Genomic DNA, 26,788 nt, shown 5'->3' with positions numbered 1-26,788 from the left:
GAGAACTCTTATGAATGGGAAGTTGTCCCCTCAGTGGCATCAGGTGATTCTTCAGATGCTGAAATGTCCATCAGGCTTGTGGCACTACTGCCTGCCCTACCTTCTCTTCTGGGGTTTTCCAGGGTAAGGAGAGGACCTGTAGCAAACATCACTGAGCACCACTGTACAGCTGATGCAGTAGGGCTATGAATTCTTTTGCATGCTACTGGTGTAATTATGAATCTGCTCCGTTATTTCATGCTCTTTGAGACTATTATTGAAGCATTCTGGTGAGATTGGAGATTGTAATTTCCAAGAATCATTTTTATGGTATTTGCTTAATCTCTTGAATGGTGTGCACTGGGCATTGTTCCTGAGAAATTATTTTTCAATGCTTAAGAGCAGATGGTGTTTAACTGCTTATGTGGCAGTAAAAAAAAGTCCAAAGATACAGGAAGAACAAGACTTTACTGAATATGGACTGAATACTTGCAGATTTATCTCTGTCAGTCCAAATGGAAAAACTGGCACAAGCTAGAAGAAAGCACTAGCATTTAGAAAAACAAATCTGTCAATTGTTTTGGTTATGTGCACTGTGGAGATTTAACTACATTTGGGGCACTCATAAAATTAAACAGTGATAAGCTTTAACACTTGGATTTGTAAGTTACAGACTGTTGGTGGTTTTGGATGGAATATGTGGAATTAATTTGTCTACAAGAACCAAAGAAAAACCTCAGTTTCATACTAGGCAGAAAAGCCCTCTCAAGAGCACCAAAGATTAAAAATCAGGTTCCACAATTTTGACCAGCTCCTAAAATACTTAAGTCTAATCTAATTTCTTTTAAAAATCATGTATTTCAAAGTATTTTACAAGCTCCTAGCTGGATTTTAGGAGCAATTTCACAAATAGCTCTTGTAGATATCTGAGGTGAAAGACAAAGTTAGTAGCTATTATTGTTCTTGTCCACTGGCATGAAGGAAAGGATCTGTTCCAGCAGAAGACAGAAACAGACTAAAATCCAAGGCAAATATTTAAAGGGTAATTATCAGGGTTTTTTAATATTATGGCATGCAGCAGATTTCCCTGGTAAATAGATCAGCACCATTAGCAGAGAAGTACAAACTTCTATGCTGCAAATTTGTTCATTTCATCAGCTTCAAAATAAAAAGGCACTGCCCTGAAAGACCTCAAAATTGAGGTTGAGGGGATTTTTTTTCCTCCTGCTCATGATGTTTTCCTGCTGTTTTTCAAAAATCTTTTGTAAAAATGATGTAACCTGACCCCAGCTAAATCGAGATAATAAAAAACTACATAGTAAAGTAGAATCTAGAAGACAGTCAGCTGGATAAATAAAACCATGAGCACTATTATAAATTTGCCTGCTTCTACCATTCCTTCTCAAAAAGTAAAACATCCATTTGAAATAAAAAATGCTTGATGATTACTGATTCTTCAGTGAATTCCAAATGCCCTGCCCCTGACAGAGTTTTCCAATTTTAACCTATAAAAATCATTAAATAGATCTGCTTTTCAGATTCATCAAAAATAAATGAACACGTTTCCATCATTAATTATGGTGGAAAAGCTCTGCATCCTAGAATCAGAACAGAAGTACTTACTGTGGATATGGCATTAACCATGCCATTGGAGATCTGGTCCTGCCGCATGTGCTTCACGACATCAAACTGAGCTGCACGCTGCTTGGGGATCACCTGGTCAGCAATCTTTTTCAGCTCAGAATTAAATTTTTTGAACAAATCTTCAAACAGAAGAGAAAGAAGCTGGAAATACAAAATGGTTAAGGGAAAAATTATACTTCTTCAAGTCTAGGAAATGAAGAAAGAGACTACTTGTCAGTTAAAATGTAATTTTTCTGTTTCACAAATGATAGTTTTACCACAAGTTTTTGCCTTTTTACAGTATTAGAGAACTTTTAATAGAAATTAACTAGAATGGTCTAAGTTCATGCACTTATCCGCTTTTGCTTTGTTTTAATCTTTCCTTCACAATATTTTAGCACAGCCATACTTCTCTATGCTATCCTGATACATTACTGTCCTAGGTTGACTGTATGATACTTTTATCCTCAATTGTCTTGTTCTGTTTATGCTGAATAATAAGTTTTGCACCTTTGAAACTTGTTCCAGAGAGTGAAGGGGGAGAGAAGAAGTATGCAGTCTGTTTTCAGACACTGCACTCACTCCTCCACATTCCTGCTGCTGGACTGTGTTGTCTGTGGATGGACAGAGCTCTCCTTTGCTTTTAGTTAGTTTAGCTAGCTGAGGCAAAGAAGTTCCCTGGAGTGTGGTTTTTTCCTTTTCCCCTTTTCTTTGGACCTGTTTAAACCTGCTCTGGACTGAACACCCACAAGAGCAGAGGCAGCTCACACCTGTGGCCCACAGGACCAGGCCTGGGCCACGACATTTCCAGCACCGGAGGATCTGATCAGAGACTGAGTGAGCTGAGCTTCAACCTGGGGAGGGACTTTCTGAGTTTGTCATCTCTTTGGACGACAAAGTGAGAAAGCTGCTCCTTGGAATAGCAAGAGGTTTTATTGTTTAACATTTTTTAGGTTTTATTATTTAATAAACAGTTTTTTCCACTTTTCTCTAAGGAGGTATTTCCTCCTGGACCGGTTGGGAGGAGGGGTGGATTGAATCTGCTCACCTAGAGAAGCTCCTTTTGGCCGGTCTCTCCAAAATTTGCCCTGAACCGGGATAAATACAATCCAGCTGATTTACTTCCTCCCTAAAGTTAGAAACTCTTTTAAAGATTTAATACCCTAAATGTACAACCCAGAATTACACACAAAATTTGGAGGCAAGACTCTAATACATATCTCAGGTTTCATAGGCAGCTTCCTTACTCATACATACTTTTATCCTGCTACTTTCTGCCAATCACAATCTGTGGATAACTAATTACACCCACAGAGAGTTCACCTGTGGATGTTCAACATCTGTCACTGTTTTATAGAACTGCTACTATCTGGAAAGTGCAATACTCTTCACATGTCCCTCTTAAAAAAGACAAATCAACAACCCAAAAAGTCTACAGTTTAGGCAGTAAAGCTACATATCTCAGATGCATAGGATAAAAACCCCTAACAATCAACCTAAAATGAACCCAGCAACAGAATCTTTCAAAAGTGTGGCATTTTAACACAATTATTTCCTGTATATCAATTACTTCTTAAACTAGCCATAAAAGGAAAAGGCTACCAAAGTTGTGATCTGACTTCTTTTGCTCTCCAATCTGCTTTGTTTCTGCGGTTTGCTAAGTCTCTCCTTGCAACAGTAAAAGTTTTCCAAAACACTTAAATCTGCACCTCATGATACATTTTGAGTGCTCACAACAATTAGCTTTGCAAGCAAGCAGTGTAAACTCTAAAGCCTGGTGTTCCTGTCCTGGGACCTGAGTCCACAACAGCTCCAAGTGTCAGAAGAACCAAAAATGCAACTGCTCTCAGTGCCAGGAATGGTAGTTCGCAATGTACAAAGCACCCAGTGTAGAACAAGCTATCTGTTCATCCATGACAAGCTAGGACATTCTGGAGTAATTTGTACCATACAATTTTTGTGTATGGAGAATGAAACTGTATTTTACCTGTCTCCATGAGACATAGTCCCCACCTCTCCTTACTTTCTGAAAACAAGAAAGTAAACCACACTCACTCTTCTCTCCCTAGGATGGGCCTTCATTTCCTTTCCTCTACCTACATGCTCCAGCTAGGCTGACCAAAGCATTTGGCCAATGACACTGTAAAGCTGGTGACAACACACACAGCATGTTTAGCCCCGTGAAAAAAGTGGAATCCTATTGCCACTCTGGACAGACAGGTTGTTTAGACCTGACTTTGGAATGAGAGGAAGGTGCTGCAGAGCCTCTTTTCCTTCCTGAAGTTTGCAATACCATTAACAGTTGCAAAATGTTACTCTCTCACCCCTGTCACAAGAAATCCAGTCACCTGCAACTCACCTGTGATATAATTAAGTTAATTTAAATTAGATTTCTACCAGAAATAAAAGCTTTTATGGAGTATTGTATTAGGAAGGATAATACACTGGAGTTACAAAAAATAAGACTTTGAGGGAAGAGTTTCAGAAGTAGGGAAAAAGAAAGAGGAGGAAAGGTGTCATTTTAAGATGGCTGATAGTCTTGTTAAATAAGAACTAAACTCTTGAAATTAACTACAGTAAACATTTGATCTAAACAGGTTCAAGCAGGACTGAAACATTTAACTAAACACTTGAAAAAATTACTCAGAATATGTTTTCATATTTGATTTCTTGATCAAAAAACTGCAAGAATCTTGTCACTCCATATGTCATGGGGATTATAAAGCCACATCACCCTTCCTCTCCTATAACTAATAAAGTCAGTTACACCCCAAGTACACCAAATAGTTACTATTGCCAGTCTGGAAAGCCTCACACTTTGCTAATTTCACTCACACACTCTCTAAGAGCTCTGACTATCTGGCAAAGAAGAATTTCACAATAACCACATTATTTAGGTCAAGAGCAAGAGATTAAAGAAAAAGGATGGAATGCCACTGATAATATTCAATGGATTTCATAGTTAGTCCAGGGCCTTTCAGCTTTCTTCAGAGAGAAGCACTAAAGAGCAAATTATACGTAAGGAAAAAAAATACCGACAGCTCACCAATTGATTTTCATTGAAAATCCTAAGAAAAATTAATAAAGAAGTTAAGCTGCTGAAATACAGTTTCAGCAATTAGCTTAATGTCAGAGAATTCTAATTAGGCGTCTTGAGATTGCTATTTAGCGTTTAAGCCTTTAGAGTGCCAAATTCTCCCTTTCACACAAACTGGTTGCAAAATTAAAGACATTAGGCAGCCTTAATTATATTATCAGAACAGCTCGGATTAGGCAATCTCTGAAGTCAAGGCAGGATTCTTTTGTCACAGGGTAGAAATCCCTTGCTTTCCAGGGTGCCGGATTTTGGTGCTGTTCCATATCTCACACATACAAAGCAAGCTGCATTAGAAACAAAAAAAAAAAAAAAAAAGAGGACAAAGAACAGAGTAATGCTTAGCAAATAATGAACACATTAAGGGAAGAGAAAAGGTAGGTGAAAAGATTAAGCCTGAAATCGGTAGGCTTTGCTAACACCTCAGCTGGCACCTGGCCTACCAAGCCTCTAGTGGCAGACAGACTAAGAGAAAGCTCTGTAAACCAGCTTGGCTAGTGGATACAACTCTGTTATCTAAAGCTAAAGCACATTTCGTACTCTCTTGTCCCATGGGGTGTGAAATTAGCAGCTATTGTTTTCACACATTTTTATAAACACAATGCCATTTATGTCTTTACACTGTTTAGACCGCTGTGTTTCTCTCCTCGCATGGGAATCTTTTCTTTTTTTATAATTTATTCAGATTTTAAATCAACAGGATTTTTATTCCAGGAACATGCTGGCATAAAAAAAAAAAAAAAAACAAAACCAAAACAAACCACCAACAGCCATTTTATCCACACAAACTTTAGCGAAACACAAACATCTAGAAACTGTCAAAACTTGACACCATTTAGTCTGCAATCTAACAAAATTAGTATTTCACCAAAAAAATAGCAGAGGGAAATTAAACCACTCAGCTTGATATGAGCATTTAAAATACCACAAGAGAGAAAGAACTATCCTTAATCAAGCGTTAATACCCTCCCCACCCCCCAACAGGTCTTCTTGATATAGAGAAAAATATGCATTGGCTTTGTTGTGATGATCCTCTACATTTAAAACCTTTTCCCACATAATTTAAAACAACTTTGGTTGTTAACATCTGAGTGAGCAGAGGCCTTTTTCTTACAGCTTGTAGAAAATTCTTTAGCTGCTCTACTTTCTGCTTCTAAAAGTATTATGAAAAAACAAACTACTCCTTTGATCCAGTTAAATAAGAACAATCTGATGCCAAAGCAACAACTAATTTACTGATTACAATCATATTGAACTACAGTGGTTACAGCAGAAACCCAAGAAACACATCACAGCTTAAAATATTTATTCCACTGAAATGCTGCACTAATGGCAATTAACTACTCCTTACACTTTAGAAATATATTCTGCCTCAGCACTGGTGCAAAAATTTGATGAACAGCAAAGACATTAATTTCAAGAAAGAATTTTCTTATCCTAAGAAGTTACGTTTTTTCATTGCATTTGTGCTTTAAATGTGTTCAAGAGTGCCATTTTAGTTTCTTCCAAAAACTAGGAAGCAAAGCATGTGGTTTTTACTCTAAAATAACTGCATGGTGTGTGTTTGCATATGGGCATAGACAGCAGGGCAGGGTGGAAAGTAGCAGTAGGGGACAATATGCAAGCACAAATCTTAAAAAGTGTAATAAAATGAGAATTTCCACTGGATAGGAACAAAATGAACAAATATTGTTATGTGTGCAGAAACAGAAATCCCAATACAAACGCCATGAGCAGCAGAGATGCAGTTTCTGCAATCCAGAAACAAGTGCATTTTGTGTACTTATCTGAATTTCTGATGCATGATCAATAACCACAGGTGATACCAACTACTAAAACGCCAACTTGCATTAGTACTTAGCACAGCAAAGAAGTCTAATCCTAATATAAACTGTTTAACCAAATAAGCACACATGGCAAGGAAAAATCCATGACACATTAGCTAAGCAGTTCCTTTTCCTGACAGGCAAATTCTTCCAGCATTAGGAAAATGCAGTTTGAGTGGTGAACTGCCACCCTCTCTGCAAAAAGACGATGCTAGACACCTCAAACGATTCCCTCCTTTGCAGCCCTTGGATACTGCTTCTGCCTCCAGTGCCAAAATTCTTCAAGCAGAGAACTCCACAAATCCACTTCCATGAGCTGCACAAGTTAACTTTGAATATTCTGTTAATTCATGCCATGGTAGAGGCCAGAGAGGCAGCTGACAACAAATGAGCAATCTTATGGGCACCAAATTACAGGAGGCTTGAGCGGCTGTTCTCTGAGCTGGTACACAAGCTGGGTTCTCCGCAATGGGACAGCCCGAATATGACATGCAGGCACCTCCTTTGTCCCAGTTTATTCCCTTACCCAGCTGCTTAGAGGGGAAGACTGGGGAATGGCTCTTACTGCTACCTTCTCAACACTTGCAGTGCTATGCCAAAACTAGGACTGATGCCCTATTTGCACTGCTCTGTCCTTTCATCTGGTATAAACAGGCAATACAAAATTGAAGATACAATGTATTAGTCTCAATCATGAAAGCAGATCTATGAGTCAACACAGAAAAGCCAACAAAAATAAAATGAGAGGGAAAATGCTTCAATTGAGAAGACAGGGATACTCTTTATTCCTTATTCTGCATCTTTTAAGAGGAGACAGTAACGAAATCCTGAAACACTTGGCTCTGAAGTAAAAACTCACCTGCCCTGCCAGCTCCAAACGTTTATTTCCATAATAGTCTCTGTCATCTACTTTATTTTCTCCTTGAGCCAAAATTACTCTGCGTACCATCACTGCTGTATATATGCACTTGGCACGAAAATTGAATTCCTTCACCTGAAAAAAAATTAAAAAAAAATAAACAAAACAAACACACAGCAACACTTCAGGATCAGCTCCTTAGTTCTTATTCAGACACATACATCCATTTAAATCACTGGTAATCTGGGCTGACTGAGTTACAAAAGGGATTTCAGTGCTTTACTTTCTTTTAAAACGCAAAAAATAAATGCTAGTGATTTTGAAACAGATAGCAAATGAAAGTAAATCAGAATAAAGATATAGGTCATGAAAGATGAAAGTCCTGAATTCACACCTGATACTGCCTGGCTATGTACAAAAAAGTGCATAGTTTGATTAGTTCAATGGTACAGCATTTCACAAAGATTTCTTTTGACTCAATCCAAGTCTTCCCCTTTATTTTGAGCATGATTTACTTTATCTCAGCTACAAAGCCATCAAAGACATTTTTCCCTGCCAACAAAGCTTGCACCATAAATAACCATACAAGCTTACTCCTGTTTAAAAACTCCCAGAATGTTACATACGAGCACATGGGTCAGAATGGTTGATGCCAGCAGCTCTCGGGCTTCTTCCATCTTTGTTTTCTTTGGGCCTCCCCACATCCTTTGCCTTCGTACTTTGTTTCCAATGTACTTCAAGGCCTGTGAAGTGAGGAATTAACCTGAGTTAATATCAGAACTGCAACCTATATAAATACACACACATGTCAAGTTAAGTGTGTATTCCTCAACCAGGGCAATCTCACCACCAATGGATGATACAAACATCAACATCAAACAAACTGCAAAATAACGAAGATGTAAGTCATACTAATTTACAACCAAAACTTAACTAACAAAAAAATTCCTGAAAATTGACACAATTGACTATGCATGCAATGTGTTTGTCACAGGTTGGTAACATTTGGAATGGAAAGTGGAAATTCATGATTACTATGATACTAAAAGAAAGGATATGGCAGAGATGTAGAAAAAAAGATTCTATAAATTCCAAAAATATCCAGTTTATTTAATTAGACTTTTCACCTTCAGTTCTTTTGTTTACTTGATAAATTTCATCCAGATAGTAAACCATTAAACCTCTCTCTTTAATATCCCCAAAAGCTACTGTATGGCATCCGTGTCTGTCTCCAGGAGTGCCTTGCAGTGAATTCTACCTCTCCTACCAGCTGTCAATCAATCTGCAGAATTCCTAGTTAGATGAGTCAAGAAGCTATCTAAGCCCACACAGGAAGTTTTTGCCTGGAAGTCATGAAGCTATGTGAAAGAGTCACCCTCTCCACTAAATGACAGATTATTCTTTCCATCTGTTACATTCTTCCACAAAGAGCCATCTCTCTATTAACTTCATTTGACATTTCTTGCACAGAATAACTTCTGTATTTCTGTCTATTTTTCTAACTTTCTGAATACTTCACATTCCTCTGTGTTGCTCCAGCTCACTTACTCATCTGACTCTGAATTAGGAGCTCTTCAAGCTAACTGGAACCCTCAAAAGCCCCCAAAGATGAAAACCAGAAAGATGTTCACTTTAATGGAGTGGTTTGACAAAGTTTACAATGAAATAGCAGAAATAAGATTAATCTCCAAAAGCTTCTTCTAGCAGATTAATATATACACCCATTTGCTCCCAGGAAAATGGCCCATGTTCTGGCTAACTAAAAGAGGTGCATGAGCTAAGAGAATTCTGCTGAGTCTTTAGCAGGACAGAGGGCAGCTGCTACGCAGGCTTCATACAGGAGACTAAAACAGAAGAACACCTACTCATGATTAAATGGTCAGAGCCACATCAACAGGGCTTCAACAAAATGGGGCTTGCAACTCCCTTTTAAAAAATGTCTTCACAAACCCCCCCTAATTTTATGGACATTGCTACTTTTTATATACAGGGTTATGCTATTAAAACACAACTTTGGGCTTCTGAAAACAAAGCATTGCTTGACTTCAATTTTTTTCTTCTCCAGTTAGGTCATGAGAGTCAAGTCTCACGTTTGGCAAGTGCTGACCCTTTAAAAAGCCTCAGCTTGAAAGAAACCCCCAAAACAAATTTTAAAACAGAAAGTCTATGTCCATTGCTGATACAGCAACATGGTCAATATCCACTGTCTTGATTTTTATGGTCTCTGGCCATGTGAAAAGGCACACCTGCATCTGTGTAAAAATCTGAGCTTTTTGGCATTCTTCCAGACTAGGAGCAAATGCAGCCATCACATGTTCCTCTGTGCCAATCATCTGTACAATCTCCTGGTCACTCTCAACACCCATGGCCTAGGAAAAGAAGAAAAGGCAGAAATAACACAGGCTTTATGTTAACTCACTGACATTTGCTTATGCTAATTTGGTATTGTTTGTCTGTATTACTACTAAGCAAGAGCTAGTTCTTCTCTAAGAATCTGTGCCATCTGGCACTGGCAGCACATATTCCAGCTATGGAAGAACGTTAAATGGAAATCTTGATAAGCAGCAGGAACACACACACTTTTTGGAGAGCCTATATGGGGTTTTCTTTCTTTTCTTCACTGACAGGAGTTAAATTCTGTTGTTTTTTTCTGAAGGAAAAGAAATACTGAGCAAAAACAAACCAAAGTTTTTAACAATGAAAGCCAAGTCAGAATCTACAATAAAGAAAGGAAGGCAAAATTTCTTAAAGGAGTACTCACAGTCTCTTACCACAAGCAATTTTGCAAACTCCGCTGACTGTGATGTAGCTCATCATCTTCGAGAAACGGTTACACTTTACCCCCTTTGCAGCTCTTTGGATTTAGAAGATGACTTCACTACACAATTCCACTTGAAAGATGTTCTATTATTTCACTGGTCCACGGACACCTTGTTAGACTTTATACCGTGGAAAAAACTTAATAAACTAAGAAAGCGCTTAACAGGTTTAGAAAAATCTCTCTATTAGTAAGTGTTTCAAGGTGGCAGCCAGCAGTGAAGTATTTTGTGGATTCCAGATGGTGCTAAAGCTCCCCCCGCTTCACACATTTGCCTGGAGCTCAGCCATATCAAGAAATGGAATAATCTCACTAAACCTCTTCTGGCTGAGTTATAATATGTTTCTCAGAACTCTGTGAGGAAGTTATGTTTGCATTCACATTATTCTCCAAAGTGCCTGCCACAAAGACCATTGTAAATAACGGCCTATGTAGACTCTAGTATTCTGGTTCTCATTAAAAACTGGCAGTACCCCAAAACCTCACATTTTCCTCAAAAATGCAGAAATACCTTCCCTTCTTATTGCCTTCCTGGAGAGTCACTTTGCTTAACACCTAGCTAAAACTGTTCCCTTGCAAAACTGTTGCATTAATTGTGAAGTATTCAGCATTTTTTCTTTAATTTCCTTCTTTTTGAACAAAGAAGTGGTCAAAGTTCTTTTAAATTCAAACACTGTCTTTTCACCTTGTGGTTTATAAGAAACTAAAAGTGCTGCAGAAGTATCACACACCCAGAACAGTGTGAGGACTCTCCTCTTTTAATGCAAAGCCCAGATCACAATTCCAGGATCTCAGACAGACTTGAATGCCAACTCAAGATACAGTTACTTCACCAGGTATCAGTGTTTCATCTTAGTTTGATCCCACTAAATAGTTACCCCTCTGATCTCAAGGCTCTTTTCAGAACCAGAAATTGGCTGTGTGATATTACTGTGGTTGAGATCTCTGTTTTTCAAATATTATTACACTTCCTCACCCTTTTAAATAAGGTCACACAGTAGTTAAAAAATCTCAGCAGAGAAGTTAACAAAATTCCCTCCTCTCCAGACTCAAAAGACAAGTCTACAAAAGCATGAAAGCTTCACAACAATAAGGTTCAATGTGTCTAGAATTTAACAGCTAACCAGTGAACTAGTTTAGGAACAACAATAGATTAATACAACTATCGCACTTAGTCTAGAAGTTTTCAGAAGAACAAAGTTTTTGCACCATTCTAGGGACGTATAATACAAATACACTTGTCTAAAGCACACCAACTGCAAGCTGGTATCACCCTATTTCTGTGCATCAGGTTAATTTTTGGATGGCAACAAAATCTTAAGTGCCATATAAAATCTGAGGGGAAAGTCAATCTGAATTGTTATTATGTTTTTTCATCCATTAAAAACTGAAAGCCACAGTAAATTAAAGAGGGTTGATCATTTCTTCTGCCTTGATGAATTCTCTGATCAAGTGTTACAGCAAAAGGATGAGAGTAAGACAGATCTTCATGCCAGCACAGACTTTCTAGCTGGAGTTTGTAGCAACAAAATCATCTGAGAATTCTAAATTTCTGAGGGGAAAGGCTAGGATCTGTCAGCAAACAACATATCGCGTTGTTAAATATGTGCAAATTGAACAAAACAAATTTATGAGTAATGACTAAAACTCAGGCAAATGACTGAAAAAGATGTGCTAATACAACAGCCTAAAAATAAACCTGTTTATTCTCCTTTATACTTTCAACCATCCTGAGCATAGTTGTATACACAAAACCACCTACATGCAACACTGAAAGGATGAGCAGCAGGCCCAGGCTGCCATCAGACAGATTTGAAATCTTAACACTTTGGTTTTCAGTAAATTTGGCCCTGATGATACCCTTCCAAGAAAAAATCAAACAAACAACTAAAAAACCAAACCAATACAAGAGAAGTACTCCGGAATTAGCCTGTAACATCATGAGGTCAGTAACAAAATATTCCTTGGTTGTTGCTTGCGTTACAGAAACACAGAGGATACAGCAATATAAGAATAGGCCCTACTGTTAAAACACTCACAGTCCTGGGACAAAGATGAGGGAAAGGGAATTAACATAGAAGCAAGGCAGTAGGCAAGATGTCTTGTTTCTTTTTGATTGGAAGGCAATGTCACAAAGGGACAATTTTACAGGGGAGGAGGGGAGGAGACGTTGTAAAACCATAATTTAACAGTGGCTTTGAAAGGATGAGGAAGGAGACAGGAGCAGCTGCTGAAGACCACAGCTGAAGGCTAGCAGTCAACGTACATAAAACAGACAAGGCAAAGCAAGCATTGAATTTAAGTGCGAGAAAGTGGTCCAAGTGAGCTCAACTCCCTCCTAGGACTGGGGAGCTTCCCTCTGCCCAAATGTGTGTGTGTCCACTTTAGTGTGTGCACACACACAGGTACATATGAGAGTGTGAGCCCAGCTCTTCCTCTCCCAGCTCATGTCTTAATGATGATGTCTAGGCGTTTCCATGGCACTTCCCTAGAATGGAGTTCTGCACTCCATCAGGCTAAATTACAGCACAGAGACAGGCAGATGACTGGATTAAAAAGATGTCAGGGAAGTTCAAAGTTGAAATCACAGACAGAATTGGCCTGGAGCTTTCATAATTCAAAAGATACGAGCTATGAAACAACAGCCATGGGAATCCATAATCTTGCAGATTCAGTCAGATCACCACCCAGCTGGTCCTCTACAGCTGCACCTTAGAACAGCTCCAAGGCTAAAGCAGGTTTGAAAAAATCAAACTCAACTTGCTCTTCAAATCTTTTGCCACAGGTCCTAGAGCAGTTTCTTCCAGCTCCCACATAAACTAAAGATACTTCATCTAGTGATGCAGGTCATAAAATTCGAGTTTTAAGTCCCTGGAGGTTATTTATAATCCTCTTCCTTCCCTAACCAGTTTGGATACAGCATGCAACCTTCACTTACTTCAGCTGCCAGGGTTCACTCAAACCTACCAAATCAAGATCACAAACTCAAAAGAAAAATAGCCCTTACCTTTGAGCAGCTCTAACTCCCTTCAGTGTAGGGAGCTTCCTGCAAAAGCAGCAGCACCACCTTACCTCCAACTCGAATGATTTTCAGGATAGAAACACCCTTACGTACCACACAAATATTCCATATCTCCTCCAATGCTCACTGCTATGTGAAACTGTCCAAGCTCCCCAGGTAAAACATGTGTACCTCCTAGCCCGACATATTCAAAAGAGCACTGTGCACAGTTCACACAGCCCTATGAGATGTGGACAACTGACAAAGGCAAAACAAAGGTCTCTTGGGGTTGCAAAGTAGCTCGAGATACCCTAAATACCCCTGTGGTCGCATATGTATATTAACTAATAAAGAAGTGTCACAAAGTAAGCAGGAAGCAAATTAGCTGTGTTTATTTCCCATTAAAAGGCAGCTAACAGAACTTTAAAAACTGCAACAGACACATACTTAAAGGGCAAAATTGTCTGCTTTATGCCACTACTTCAAAAGTAAAGTTGCATTTCCACATACAGGGACTGCACAAATGCTTCTGTCACATATAAGAAGAAAGGTTAGGGAAAACTGTTTAAGCTAGCACAGCTACAAAGCTCTAACTCCAACACACTTAAAGAGCAGATACCCCAAGTCTGCCCTAGAATAGTGCCAGGCACATGCCTTTTGTAGCCTATGAAATTTCAGTTAGTTGTGGTCAATGCGCTACACTTCACAACACCACAACTTACATGTGCTTGGCACAACTGGCTGTAAAACGTCTGAACACACCCATCCCCAAGATCCCTACAGGTCTGGATGGCAGGGGAAAAAAAAAAGCAACAGGACAAGGTCATTCTGGCTTGCAGTTATGGAGGAGGATGAATTGAATGCAGATGCCTCCTTTAGAGTGACCCCACACAATCCAGTCCCTATCTGTCCAGATCAACGGATTACTAAAAGCCCCTCATTCTTCACTAAAAGCAAGGTTGAGAACACTGTGTTCAGGTCTTCCCCTGGCATGCAGCTCTGTCCATGACTTTATACATGAAACACAAGGATGACCTTAGATTCTAGTCTAGGGAGCTCTAAGAATTTTAAGCTCTAAGAATTTTAGGCCTCAGTTCTGTCAGTTGATAGTGTTTGTAATGTTTTCTAAGTCCTTGCTTTTGACAAAGATGTCTAGAGGATATACTAGTACACCTCCACCTTGCAGTAGCTTTAAATACACATTGGATTATAGATCTGGAACGCTTGCTTTCTCTTCTGATTTTCTGCACCTGATCTACTTCTTAAGTCACATACAGAATGTCAATTAAAGCTATAGGGACTAGAAAGACAATCAAAAATTGCTCACTGTCTCTCAGATAGTGCCTGACAAACTGTCCCCTCTAGCTGGCCAATGCACTGAATGGCAACCAATTACTATTTGTTTTCTTAGTCAAAACACAGAGGTCTGTGGAATTTAGCTGGTTTGGGAGGAAATGCAGAGCAATAGATTTTTGCCACTGCTTTCTCATTTCAGTTTTTAATTAGAAATTATACATGTAGCTGTTTCAGTACAAGTTAAGGATCCAAAGGCAGTCATAACTTCAGATCTTAGATTGTCTATATAGCTTAATTTTGTCCCTTGCAGTTGTGGATCTCTACATCACAAGCAGAACAGCTACCAGTAACAAGGAAGACACATGCTTCATGCCCAAGGTTTGGGTGTTGGCATAAGGGAATTATTCTCCTTGCTTTTCCAACAAATATCCAGTGTATAATACTGCCATGTGAGAGAGCAGAAGTTAGACAGGCATCTCTAGGTTTGGGATTCTCTAGGCTGAGGGCTATTGCGTTTGTAATCTTGCTTACAATAGCTAAATAGAATGAAGCAATAGCACTTTACAGCAATGCCCAAGAAAGGAGAACTGGAGACTGGTGACCACCTTCATTTCCAGCTGGAGACTCACCAGAGGTAGACAGAAGATCCCTGAATTTCATGTCATTAAAGGAAGGGTAAAAAAGATGACCACTCATGAGAACTGCTGGAATGGAACATTCAGAATAGTTAAAGTGGGTGTAGCTAATTGGATACTGTATTAAATCAATAAAAAAAAAACTGAAAAGCAGTACAGCCAAGAGCTTATAACAACTGTAACCCATTAATAAATGAAAAATAAGGGAATATTATCTAAAATATAAAAGATACTTATGAAGAGGGGGATAATTACAGCAAGCATTGTCAGAAGGTAATAAAATAGTCAGTACAATTCTGTTTAGATAAACAAGGCAACAACCATCTCCTCAGACAACAACCCAGAGCAGTTACTCTATGTGAGCTGGTATTTATCTGTACCAGCACAGGGTGACAAAATGTAATAGAAGTCTATAAGGTAAGGTGGAATCAGCAGTTTGGTATTGGAGTAGATGGATTAAGAGTCACATTAACACTTTCCTGCAACACAAAAATTGTGAACTTAATTCTGGTACTTTTATGGCCACTTCTGTCCATAAATACCTTCTCAAACTCCTTTAATCCCAGTCACTAAAAACAGATGATCTCTCTTATTTGAAGAGATTTGATTAATCAGAGGCAGCAGCCATTTACTTCTCAAGTCTAAACCCAACGATTAAACTATCTGCTACTACCAAGGCACACCAAGTGCTGTGGTAATTCAGAAAAACCCGTAAATAATAACTGCACTGCAGGCATGACCAGCTCGGATGCTGCAACCTCATGCTGCCCCCTCCTGGCACATCATTTCCTGTGACCACCTCTCCGAACCTTCTGGGCTGTAACCCACTGCAGAGAACACGAAAAGAGAGTTTTGCCTAGATCCCTCCAGCCACAGACTTTTTTGTGTTTTCAAGGACGCAGCCCAGTTTCCTCCTGCACACAACGTACCAGGCTGTAAGCCCACAGGCAGCAGCAAAGTAGGACAGGACAGGAAGGAGCTCCAGCTGTTGGCAGGACAGCTCTCAGCCCAAGGCCTGCCCATGCCCTACTGCCTTCTCCAGCAGCTGGACACACCGTGTCCGCCCACCACCTCTCCTGGCCCTAGTCCACACATTTGATTCCACAGACAAAAACCAGAAACAACGACCCTTAGCACAACTTGCAACACAGCTCATAACAAACCAGAATGCTTCTTACCTGTAGCAACAGAGGCACCTCACAAGGCAGAGTAAGGGGGTGGCAGGTATTTGTCTTGGCTCAGCAATGCTCTCCTTGCAAAAAATACAGCACTTATTCTCCTTTTTGCTGTACAATAAAGATTACTTCCCAGGGGAAAAAAACATGCAGTTTCTAAGCTCTGCCAAGTCCTTCTGTACATATTAACCTGAGAGCTGCTGTCAATCTTCATTCTTGAGCTACAGTACAGCATCTTTCCCCCCTTTTTTTTTTTTTTCCAAACAAACAACTGTGTTACCTTAAATATGATAGCAATGGGAATATCTTCTGACAGAGTGTTGTGCCTCAGGTAAAATCTTCCTTGTTTCACAACCATATTTGTTCTGCTCTTCTTCTCATGAGTGGAACTGAAGTTAAAATAAAAATAATACTATGTCTAACAGTGTTTGCACTGACTCCTAAAATCTTTTGTATAAAACTTAGCAAGCTTGAACAATCTTTCAGCTGAATTAATCCCACTTTCTCCTCTTTTAAAAATTACATCAAATCAGTCAGGAATCAGCCTGTAACTACAAGGGTATTATCACCTGTGCTGGGGACAATTTGGAATGTTTGACTTAAGCAAGTAGAAGTCTGTACTTTTCAAAATGAGCTTTACATGCTTTACTAATCAGTTTTAATGTAACCAGCAAGGTCCAACTGAACAAGTACTGCAGCAACAATGGTCATGATGTAACAGCACTTGGTGCCCCATTAACCTCATCCAGATTACTGAGAGACAGCAGAGTAGCTGGGAGAGGTGGGACTCCTCTGGAGTAGAAAAAACAGCTCTCACAACTGATTAGTGACAAGCACAATAGAACAGACCAGAATGCAGCTTAAGAAAGAAAAAACAATGAATCAAAGGCCGAATAAAATAGAAACAAAACTTGATCAAGGAGGAAAGGCCAAATTTAGACTGCTTTGCCATTTTCAGTAATTTGTGTTGTACAAAAACATTTGTTTCCTTCTCAGCCGCCCTCGCCTTTACAAGTTTTTATGCCAATTTTATGTAGAGAGGCAGGCAAAAGGTTACATCCAGTTTCCACTGCACTAACTTCATGTTACTTGCTGCAAACTGAGACCAAACACCATCAATTATAAAGTGCACTTTGTTACAGTAAAAATTAGAACTTGCTTTTCTTAATCTGAGATGAATCCTGAAACACATGAACAACTCTCATTGATTTTTGTAGGAATACTATACTGTTTAGGGGCTGAAGTTGTAGCATACAAAATGACAGCAGCAAGACAGGAGCACTGAATATCTACAACTTTTTTCTGGTTCAACTATAATAGGAAGAAACCTCCACAGCTATTTCAACTACAGCAATGAAGTTCCAAATCTTTGGGTTAATCTCCTTTATGTAATGGTAGGAATTTACCTACCTGGTAACAGAAGCGCCAACTGTGCCTTTTCTATCAGCTTCAACAATGATTCTGTTTTTGGATAACTGCTCTTGAATAAGAATGACTTTCTCTACACCTTTAACAATGAAATAGCCACCTAGTTAACAGAAAAATATATTTTGCATGTCAGTACCCTTGCACCTTACTTGCCTCCTCCAATATGCCTTTAAACATAAATTATTTGAAAGTAAACCACAAGTACACAATGGGAGAGTAAATTCTCCCTTAAAAGAATGAGTAATGAACAAACTTGACAGATAAAAACCAAAGAAGTTGCTTGGTTTTTAACCAAACCCTCCAACTCCTCTCTAGATATCAAATACTATGCAACACTTTATTCTTGCTTTAAAAAAAGGCAATGACAAAGGCGAATTTCCACTCTGGAGGACATCATACTCCTCTCTTTCCTAATCTGTTTCATTTTCAATGAATGAATTCCATCTTTTTCCTCCCACAGCACATCACTGCAGAACAATATACACAAAATTCAAAATAAAATACTCAAAATTTTGTTGTGTTGCTTTTTTGGGTTGAAAACTTTGTCCGCAAATATCAACTATTCATGTTCTCTACCAAAACCCCAACAATTTCTTTTAGTCGCAAGCAGACACTTGAGAAGTTTCCACAAAGACTTCATGATGGCAGGAAACATACCAAAGGGGTATTTCTTTGCTGAAAAAGATTTAAAACTCAAAGCATAGATGGGGGAAAAAAAGAACATGAATGAAAATGTACCTGGATCTAACGGACACTCATTTAGTTTGGCAAATTCTGCTGGAGTTTTCCCAGTAAGTACACAATTGGAGCTACGCAGCATTATAGGCATTCTGCAAGAAAATCAGTTACAATTTTACTTCAGTCTCAGACAGAAAAATATGAATAGCCAAATTCAGAACAAAAACCAGAACAAACTGGAGATACACATTTAAGGTGATCAGAACTCATACATGCTGTAACCAACAGGCTTTCATTTAAGCCCACCTTATTTCATTGAACATGTAATTGAAAGGAGACCTGAAATTGGGTATCTGCAAGCAGAAAACACAGACTTCCTACTTAATTGTTCTGCAGCTACTCAGGCATTGTGACAAGCAGGGTCACCAAGGCCAATGACAATTAGTGCAAAGACTCCTGGTTCCCAAAACAGTCTACAGAGAAGAACACACCACTGCAGATCCACTGTTACCAGTTTTTATAAGAAAGTTAGTTCACATCTGATTTCCCACACAGGAATGACACCTTCTGGCTGCAGAGAGACAGTGCCTCTAATTCATAAGCATGAAGTTTCCCCAGTAGTAACTCTGATTTCCCTGGTGTCCTGGCAGTGAAGCCTGCAAGCAAGCATTTTGTGAAGCAACATGTGGTGAAGAGAGATTCCAAGAAATTTTAAGAAATTCAATGCTTAGGGAAGTAAATAAAAGAGAAACTAAAGATTCACAGGCTGCATATAAGACAAAACCTCTTCACCATGAGGGCAGCCAAACAGTGCAAAAGTTGCACAGGGAAGTTGGGCAGTCTGCATTCATGGAGGTCTTCAGGATCTGACAGGATGAAGTACTGACAAAAATTGTTAGTTCTACCACACAAATATTTTCAACCTCTGAAATTTTTAATTCAAATTTACTTCAATAAAAAGTAAGATTCGACTATGCTTCTTGTATTCAAATCTCATAAATTATTTTAAATCTTTGCTGTTTTCATATTCTTATAACTTAAAAGTAAACTGATGAACTCAAATTCTGTACTTCTGCAGAGGAAAAAAAGGCAATCTTGTCACTATATTTCACTGAGAAAGTGCTTCCTAGAGATAAGAAGCTTCATATGACAAGCAAAATCTATCAATTTAACACAATTTAAGCTTAATGCATTGGCTGTTTATATCAGAAATGGGTAGCAGTTGGCATAAAGTAAAGTGGAATACTTAAATGCCATTACTGAAAATGCCAGTGAAACATCTGTCCCCATCCAAATTGCATGTCAAACAAGAGCACTGGCCAAAGGAAACAAGCATAATCCTAGGGACAGATGAGTAAAATTATCTCCCATGGAAATAATGACTAGATATTACCAGTTTTTAACAGCAAAACACTTTTTTTGCATGTATGCCCTTAAAGCCAGTCTAGTAACGTAACTTAAGCAATTTTAAATTGAAAGCTTAACTTGTGCAGCAGAAGTAATGCTTGCTTTACTGGTTTTATCATCCACCTTCCACAGATGCTAGTCTACATAGTATGTATGAAAGACTGAGTAATTTGGCTACAAAGCAAACATGTTTCATTTCATTTTACAATAATGCAGCCTGCAGCTCCAGGCATGCATTTTCCTCTGTGGTTTTATATCAACAGAATTAGAGACAACATTCATGCTTGTGTCCATCCTTCTCTGGAAGGAGACATTATCAGAAGCTTTTGCAAAACAATATCTTAGACCGAAAAAATCCTGTACAGCAGTTTATGGAGATTTGCCTGCTCACTGTTTCTTTTAACAAGGAAGCAAGGGTGGCCTACATCTGTTTTGCAGTAAAAACACTTCCCAGCATGGCACCAAATGAAAACTGAGAGCAGCAGCTCAGTACATGGCGTCTCACCTGCCAATGGGTAACGCGTTGCGGATGATCCTCTGGCTGCCTCGGGTGTATTCAATATCCACGGTAATCGGTGCGGAATAGGTCATGTCCCTCAGGCGGCACTGAAAGGACAAAAGCCACGCAACAGCTCAGGTGCTGACTTCAAGCTCAAGAATCTCTTAAAACAGCCTGTATTTGCTCTGTCCTGTAAGTCCTCACAAAGAAATCAAGCAAAACAAAGCTTCAGCAAGATCTTCATCATACCTGAAGAATATTTGACAAACTCTCCGTTTTGTTTTTGTTTAAAACTAAATCCAAGAAAATCCAAATACAATTGCTCTGATTTTCAAAAGCAGCTCTGTGCCTTCAGAAAACAGCACTGCACAGCTTAACTTTTAAACTCTCTAATTAACAGGTCTAATTAAACAAACAGGTCTAATCAGCAGAGCTGGCACAAAGACCACAGTGCGTCTGAGCAGTGCTCAGCTCAGGGACATTTCTGCATGCAGACTCCCAACAGCTGAAGACTTGTGCTGCCATATTAAAGTCTGACAAAATGGAAAGGCACAAGATTGAGAGAGACACCATTACCTTACTACCAGAATGAGCAAACCTCACCATATGGTACCCTTTCTAATGATGACTTACAGAAGGCTCACTACAGAATCACTTCCTGCAAAGATTCCCAGAATTTGTGGGAATCTGCAAATTCCCTGGAGACCAAGAGAAGCATAGAAGACCAAGAAGAAACATATCTATGGCATTAGATACCTCAAGGCTCAATCATTTCTAATTCAACCTTTCTGGTCTGCTCTCCCCAGCCTCACTCTAAGATGTTGCCAGACCTTAAGGTATTGTGTCTCTTCATGCAAGACACACCTTACTGCATCTGCTGAACACAACCGAGCAACTCACAGCAGGACATTCGTGACTTCATTGAGTACGCTTTACCTTTCAGCTCCAGGATTACAGGTTTAGCAGTAGTCAGACTTGCACATTTATACTTCTGCAGCCTTTCAGTGTATTGATTATGTACTAATAAAAGGCAATTAAGATCATGTTGCTTATTGAAGATGCAGCTCGATGGAAAAATATGCCTCAAGAATCATCACAAACTGGATGCTTCTCCTCTCTGCACTACACAGTAAACCTCTTCTTCAGTAATCAAATACTAATATATCCCAGCAGCTTTCAAGCCATGCCTTGCAGGAAACTAGGTGCCATTCTGCTCCCAGCAATTACAACCAATTAAAAAGTAACTGAGAATATTTCCATATTCTAATTACTTTAAATTTGTCTGTATGAATAGTTCATGAAACTCCCATAAGGACTGGGGGAAAAAGAAAGTTAGCCTCTTTAATACTGCTTGGGGGAAAAAGGCCTTGGGATTCTCTGTGTGTGCTTTTTTAACACAGGACACATATAAAATACAAATCACAGTGTAATATTCCAGCATGTGTATTTTTGTATCATCTTCCTTAAAGTAATGTCTTACTACAGACACCTGAAAGTAAAAGACAAGTGTGACTTGATATACATTCAGACCCTCATGAAAATCTAATGATTTTAGGTGGTTTGGGGAAGGAATTTTATGAGCTTTCAACAGAGAAATACAACAGCAGACTCCTGACTGTCTAATATTTTTTTTTAGGCACCCAGGCCTGACCTGAGCAGCACCCTATTTAAGAAAGCAACTGTGGCCTCCATTTGTGTACAGCACACTAAAAATAAAGAGAAATTATGCACTAGCATTAAGCATCAATCAGAACACATGAGATACAAGAGTATCTCGTTCTAAACTCAATGTCAGTATGCTCTATAAGCATTTATTTTGCCTTCATCTATATGTACAGTCACTTTAGCTATACAGTAAGCAAGCATTATTAAAACCTAAATTCTTGAATATGAGTTGTTTGCCACAAACAGTTTTTTGCATGCAATTTCATTCATATGGAAGAAAGGTTTCCTATCGCATTTTTCACATGTTCACATCTACTGACTGAACATTAGCTACACATTTGTGAAATATATCAACTATCATGTATTACATCTGGCTGAGTTATTGGCTTTATTCCAAAGCTTTCCATCAAACCAAATGAGATCTGAGTCAGGTCACTGGAAACAGAAAGGGGCTATGCCCAAGTGGCACAGCTGATTCTTACAGAATTTCTCCTAAGCACAGAATGTATTTCATTATAGTTTAGATTGGATGACAAAAAAGACATTTCAAGTATTAAGTGGATACAGCAAGGAAAAAAGCATCTGATACATGAACTCAGTTATGAGGTTGACAATAGGCTGCATGCAGGTAAATAAGTGCAAGTTCCAAGCTCAGTTCCCCCTTTAGAGGCCAAAAAGAAGGGGTCACTACCTCTGTGGCAGTGGTATAAATCTCAAAGTACAGTAACAGGAGAGAAACAATGTGTTCCTGAGCACTTTGAAGGGACCTGGATGGCTCTAGATACAAGAAAACAATCCTAAAAAGTTCAAAGCTTATGTTAGCTTATGGCTTTTTCAGAAGCTATCTTAGATCCTGCTGGTCAAAACCAAGAGTGTTTCTGATTTCAGTCACAGCAGCATGTCCTCCAACACACATCTTTATTCCAGAAGTACACAATCCATTTGTTAACCTACATGCCTACAGCAACGAAATTAAATATACTCCCCAGAAGGTAATGTTCTTCTGCAGCTTCTTGTAATTTCAACAATTTTCATCTGTTTCTGCTTAAAAGTTCTATGTTTGCTTTCTGAATCAGACTTTAAAAATAAATCAGATGCAAGTTCCTAAAGACTGGAAGGGAAACAGACTGAAGTGACCTATGGTGCAGACAGTAGCAAGGCTAATATTAAAAAGATGTAAATAAGAATATCAAACAACCCCACATTATGGCATGAGGACTTCAGCTCTGTCATGAGGAGAGCCACAAGTTGAAGCAAGAGAACTACTTTTCACTACTTCCAGGGAAAGCCACTCAAATTCAGCTAACACAAAACACTGAATACAGCAAAAAAACCTCAACAATTTAAAATAAAAATAAAAAGCTTTATTCAATGATGTTTAAGTCTCTGGAGCTTCTTTTTATAGTGATGGTGGAATGCAATGCACTACCAAATGTAACATGCACATACTCAAAATTACATGCAGCTATTATCCCAGACATACCCAAGATAAAAAAAAAACTTAACAAGATAGATGCAAACATTAATACCTCATGAGGTGATACAGGTCGTGTCACATTGAAGCTTTCTTCCACATCTGGAGTACCCACATAGATATTGAGGTATCTGTAACACAGTTTCAAAATAAGCAATGAGGCAAGCATTTTTCAGGCAACCTAAAGGAAGCAAAATTTTACATACACTGAAAAATGAAATTACTTGATGAACACAAATTGATTAATAATGAGCAATGGTTCTTCCCAAAGTAATGGTTGTTCCCAAAGTAACTCATTGCATTTGAGCTGTGGTCAAATAACAAAAATTTAGCCTGCATGTGCAATAAACCTTTAAATCTTCCCATCTTTCACTGCATAAAGTAAGAGATAAGTCATGGAAAAGATCCTCTTGATTTATACCAACACAAGTGCTTATGAACACTTTATAGCTGATAACAAACCCATGAGATAGACTCATGCTGCTACTGATATGGAAATCATTTCATACTTACTTCAGGTACCACATTGGGTCAGCATCACTTGTCACTTTTTCATTGGCCTTCATGATTTTCTTTATCTGGAGGAGAAAAAGAACAAAATGGAACCATGGCCTTTTCTGAGTACTACGAGCCACTCTGCCCCCATTGCAGGAAAGCCTACCTCGACATTGATGAAATAGTTGAATGAGTCTATGTGCTGCTTCACCAGTCCTTTCACCTGAAAAATTATGCACGCAGCAAATAAAAACAGTAACGTTAATCACAGAGCCAGAAATTAAGATACAAGCATTTATAACTGGTTTCAGATATTAGATAACTCTGCTAAATTCTTTCAGCTGACAAACTTCTGGGAAGGGGCTGGTTGCTCACTCTGGTTCTACACTACATTCCAAAGCTTACACTGGAGCTGTCATATAAAGAGCATGGATAGGGTCTCTGAGAGCCAGTAAAACAGGAAAATAATCTGGAAACATTACATATATACAGTACGGATTGAAAATAACCACACCAATATGCAAACCTCTAGGAGGATGTCTCCACAAAATAATCTGTAAATTAAACAAGAAAACAATCTATGGAACAAGACTATTGATAACTGCAAGGAACTAAAACAAAAGGCAAAATCCACAGGAAAGTGAGGACAAGTATCCTGGGAAACAGTAAAAGCCAGAAGAAGGTAAAGTTAGAAAGGAGATTAAATATTCACACCATGAAATGAGTGTGTAGCACTAACCTTTAGAAATGCTGGAAGAAGTCTCCATTTTTCCTGAAAACATAAAACAGTTTGAAACATCTTTCCAAGGAGTAGCCAAATGTCTAACATGCGGAGCCTTTTTGTCTGCATGTTTTCTTATTATTGTTGTTTTTTGAACAGTAACATTATTTTAAATCAGACCATTTAGAAAAAAAAACCAACTGTCTAAAGCCCACAAATATGGATAAAAACTACCTGGATCATCTCAGTAAACCACACATGCAGCATTTTCTCAGGATGCAATGGCACTGCCTCTTTCCTAAGAGCAGCTTATGTGAAAATATATTTTTCTGAGAAAATTCTTTAACACCATGTCCTCATTTAAGATCAACTAACATTTTTTGGCTTTGTTAACACTGTAAATTATATTCCTAGAAAGGGAAGATTTCCTACAACTTTGTCTTTAAAAAATACATGCAAGAACCTGGGAGCAGCACTTGTTCTCTGTAACACTTACCAGAACTCTAAATCCTACAAAGATTTAGCAAAAGTACTGACAAGTGCTAAGTATATCAAGATTCCTACACTTTCCCCGATAAGCACAGGGAACATCTCCTTATGTCAGCCCCACTTTCTCTCACCACGGCAGTGCAAAAACTTGCAAATATCTTTGGTTGGAGACAAAATCCTTTTATTTAGGAGGAGTGCTTCCAGCCCTCATACGCTTCTCTATCTACTACCATTTAAAAATACTACAAAATTAAATTATAAAAAACCCATAGAAAGTTGTTAGCCTTCTTCTCTCCACAGAAATACTGATGGTGCTCTTGGCTTTCAGCCTCCACTGCTGCTGTTTGTTAATCTACTAATCTTGCTTGTGATCCCTCAATTTAACATCTAATAATGGCAAAGCTAATGAAGTAAAAAGAAACACGCAGTATGGTGCGGCTTTTAATATTGGTCCTTCGTGGTTCCTGTACAGCAGCGTTAGCAGTCTGCAAAGCTGAAGCGTGCTCGATTTCAGGTTTTCATTATGTAAGTGTTATGTCTTTAAAAAAGGGTTTTAATCTGTTAAATAGTCATGCAATTAAACTGATGACCTATGGATGAGACTAATGATTTTAATCTGAAGTGAATACTGCAAGGGCAGGCTGGAAGGGGCACGAGGCAGCCTGGTGCAGCGGGAGGCGGCGGTGCCATGGCAGGGGATGGAAGGACACGAGCTGTGAGGTCCCTTCCAGCCCGGATCGCTCTGCGACTCTGCGCGGGGGATACAGGCGGGGCAGACGCTGGGGACGGGACGGCACCTCAGGAGGCCAAGCCCGGCTTCATGAGGGGCTGCCCAGGGGCAGCTCGGACCAGACACCCCCCCACACACTCACACACACTCACAAACACACACCGAGCGGCGCAGCACGGGCAGGGGGTACTCCACGTGTGCGCCTACAGAAGACTCCTTCCACCCCACCCCAGCTTAGCTCAGCCCGGCCACGCTCCGGGAGAGCCCGAGGCCGCTTGCCCCTTGCCCCGCTGACCTCCACCGTGTTGACCGGGGCCGCCGCCTGCTCCGGGGTGAGCGCGCCGAGCCCCAGCGCCTCCATGGCCACCCGCGCACTGCGGCGCTGCAGCACAGCGCTTCCCCCCGCGCTCCAGCGCGGCGCCGGAAGGTTCCGGCCCCGCGCAGCCCGGGCGCCGCCGAGCGCAGCCAGGCCCCGACAGCCGCCCTTGCTTCTGCCCTGCGGCCCGCCCCGCCGGGGTACTGGGGAGCTGGCAGCGCCCGGGGTCCCCCCTGAAGCCCCGAGAGCCGGTCACCGGCCCCCGCCGGCGCAGGCGGGGGTCGGGAGGCAGCAGGGGACACGGAGCAGTTGGGCTTCAAAAGGCTTTCCTGCAGTTTTTAGTATTTAAAGCAACGCGGGGAACCAGCTTTTAGTGTTATTATTATTGTTGTTGTTATTATTGAATGCTGTAGCTGAATCACCTACAAATTTATTTGTTCTCCTTTACAAGGGTCAGTGGTACAGAGACACCAAAATCGTTGGCAGATAGGGAGCTACTCATCTGCCCCAGTTCAAGATTAAAACGAGAAGCACTAGTGATCTCTGTAGCTTCCTGTGGCAGTGAGGTTTTGAGATATAT

At 39.6% G+C, this 26,788-nt stretch overlaps 1 protein-coding gene across 1 annotated transcript in view; it reads right to left on the bottom strand.

Annotated features, from left to right (window-relative positions):
* POLR3B (RNA polymerase III subunit B) overlaps positions 1 to 26,345 on the bottom strand; it is a 73,617-nt gene extending 47,272 nt beyond the window's left edge. The window contains exons 1-13 of the mRNA XM_005491177.3: positions 26,188 to 26,345; positions 24,692 to 24,724; positions 24,119 to 24,175; positions 23,971 to 24,035; positions 23,513 to 23,588; positions 20,325 to 20,425; positions 18,473 to 18,564; positions 17,717 to 17,834; positions 16,587 to 16,695; positions 9,628 to 9,750; positions 8,008 to 8,124; positions 7,382 to 7,516; positions 1,603 to 1,764 (exon numbers count right to left, since the gene is read on the bottom strand). Of these exons, the coding sequence (XP_005491234.1) occupies positions 1,603 to 1,764; positions 7,382 to 7,516; positions 8,008 to 8,124; positions 9,628 to 9,750; positions 16,587 to 16,695; positions 17,717 to 17,834; positions 18,473 to 18,564; positions 20,325 to 20,425; positions 23,513 to 23,588; positions 23,971 to 24,035; positions 24,119 to 24,175; positions 24,692 to 24,724; positions 26,188 to 26,253 (1,254 nt within the window). The 5' untranslated portion in view covers positions 26,254 to 26,345. The remainder of the gene's footprint in view (positions 1 to 1,602; positions 1,765 to 7,381; positions 7,517 to 8,007; positions 8,125 to 9,627; positions 9,751 to 16,586; positions 16,696 to 17,716; positions 17,835 to 18,472; positions 18,565 to 20,324; positions 20,426 to 23,512; positions 23,589 to 23,970; positions 24,036 to 24,118; positions 24,176 to 24,691; positions 24,725 to 26,187) is intronic.
* Between the last annotated feature and the right edge of the window lie 443 nt (positions 26,346 to 26,788).

The sequence above is a fragment of the Zonotrichia albicollis genome, chromosome 4 (assembly GCF_047830755.1).
Source record: "Zonotrichia albicollis isolate bZonAlb1 chromosome 4, bZonAlb1.hap1, whole genome shotgun sequence".
In the NCBI taxonomy this organism is placed as follows: Eukaryota; Metazoa; Chordata; class Aves; order Passeriformes; family Passerellidae; genus Zonotrichia; species Zonotrichia albicollis.
Note: the sequence above shows the minus strand (reverse complement) of the source record. Positions and strands in the feature narration are given on the sequence as shown.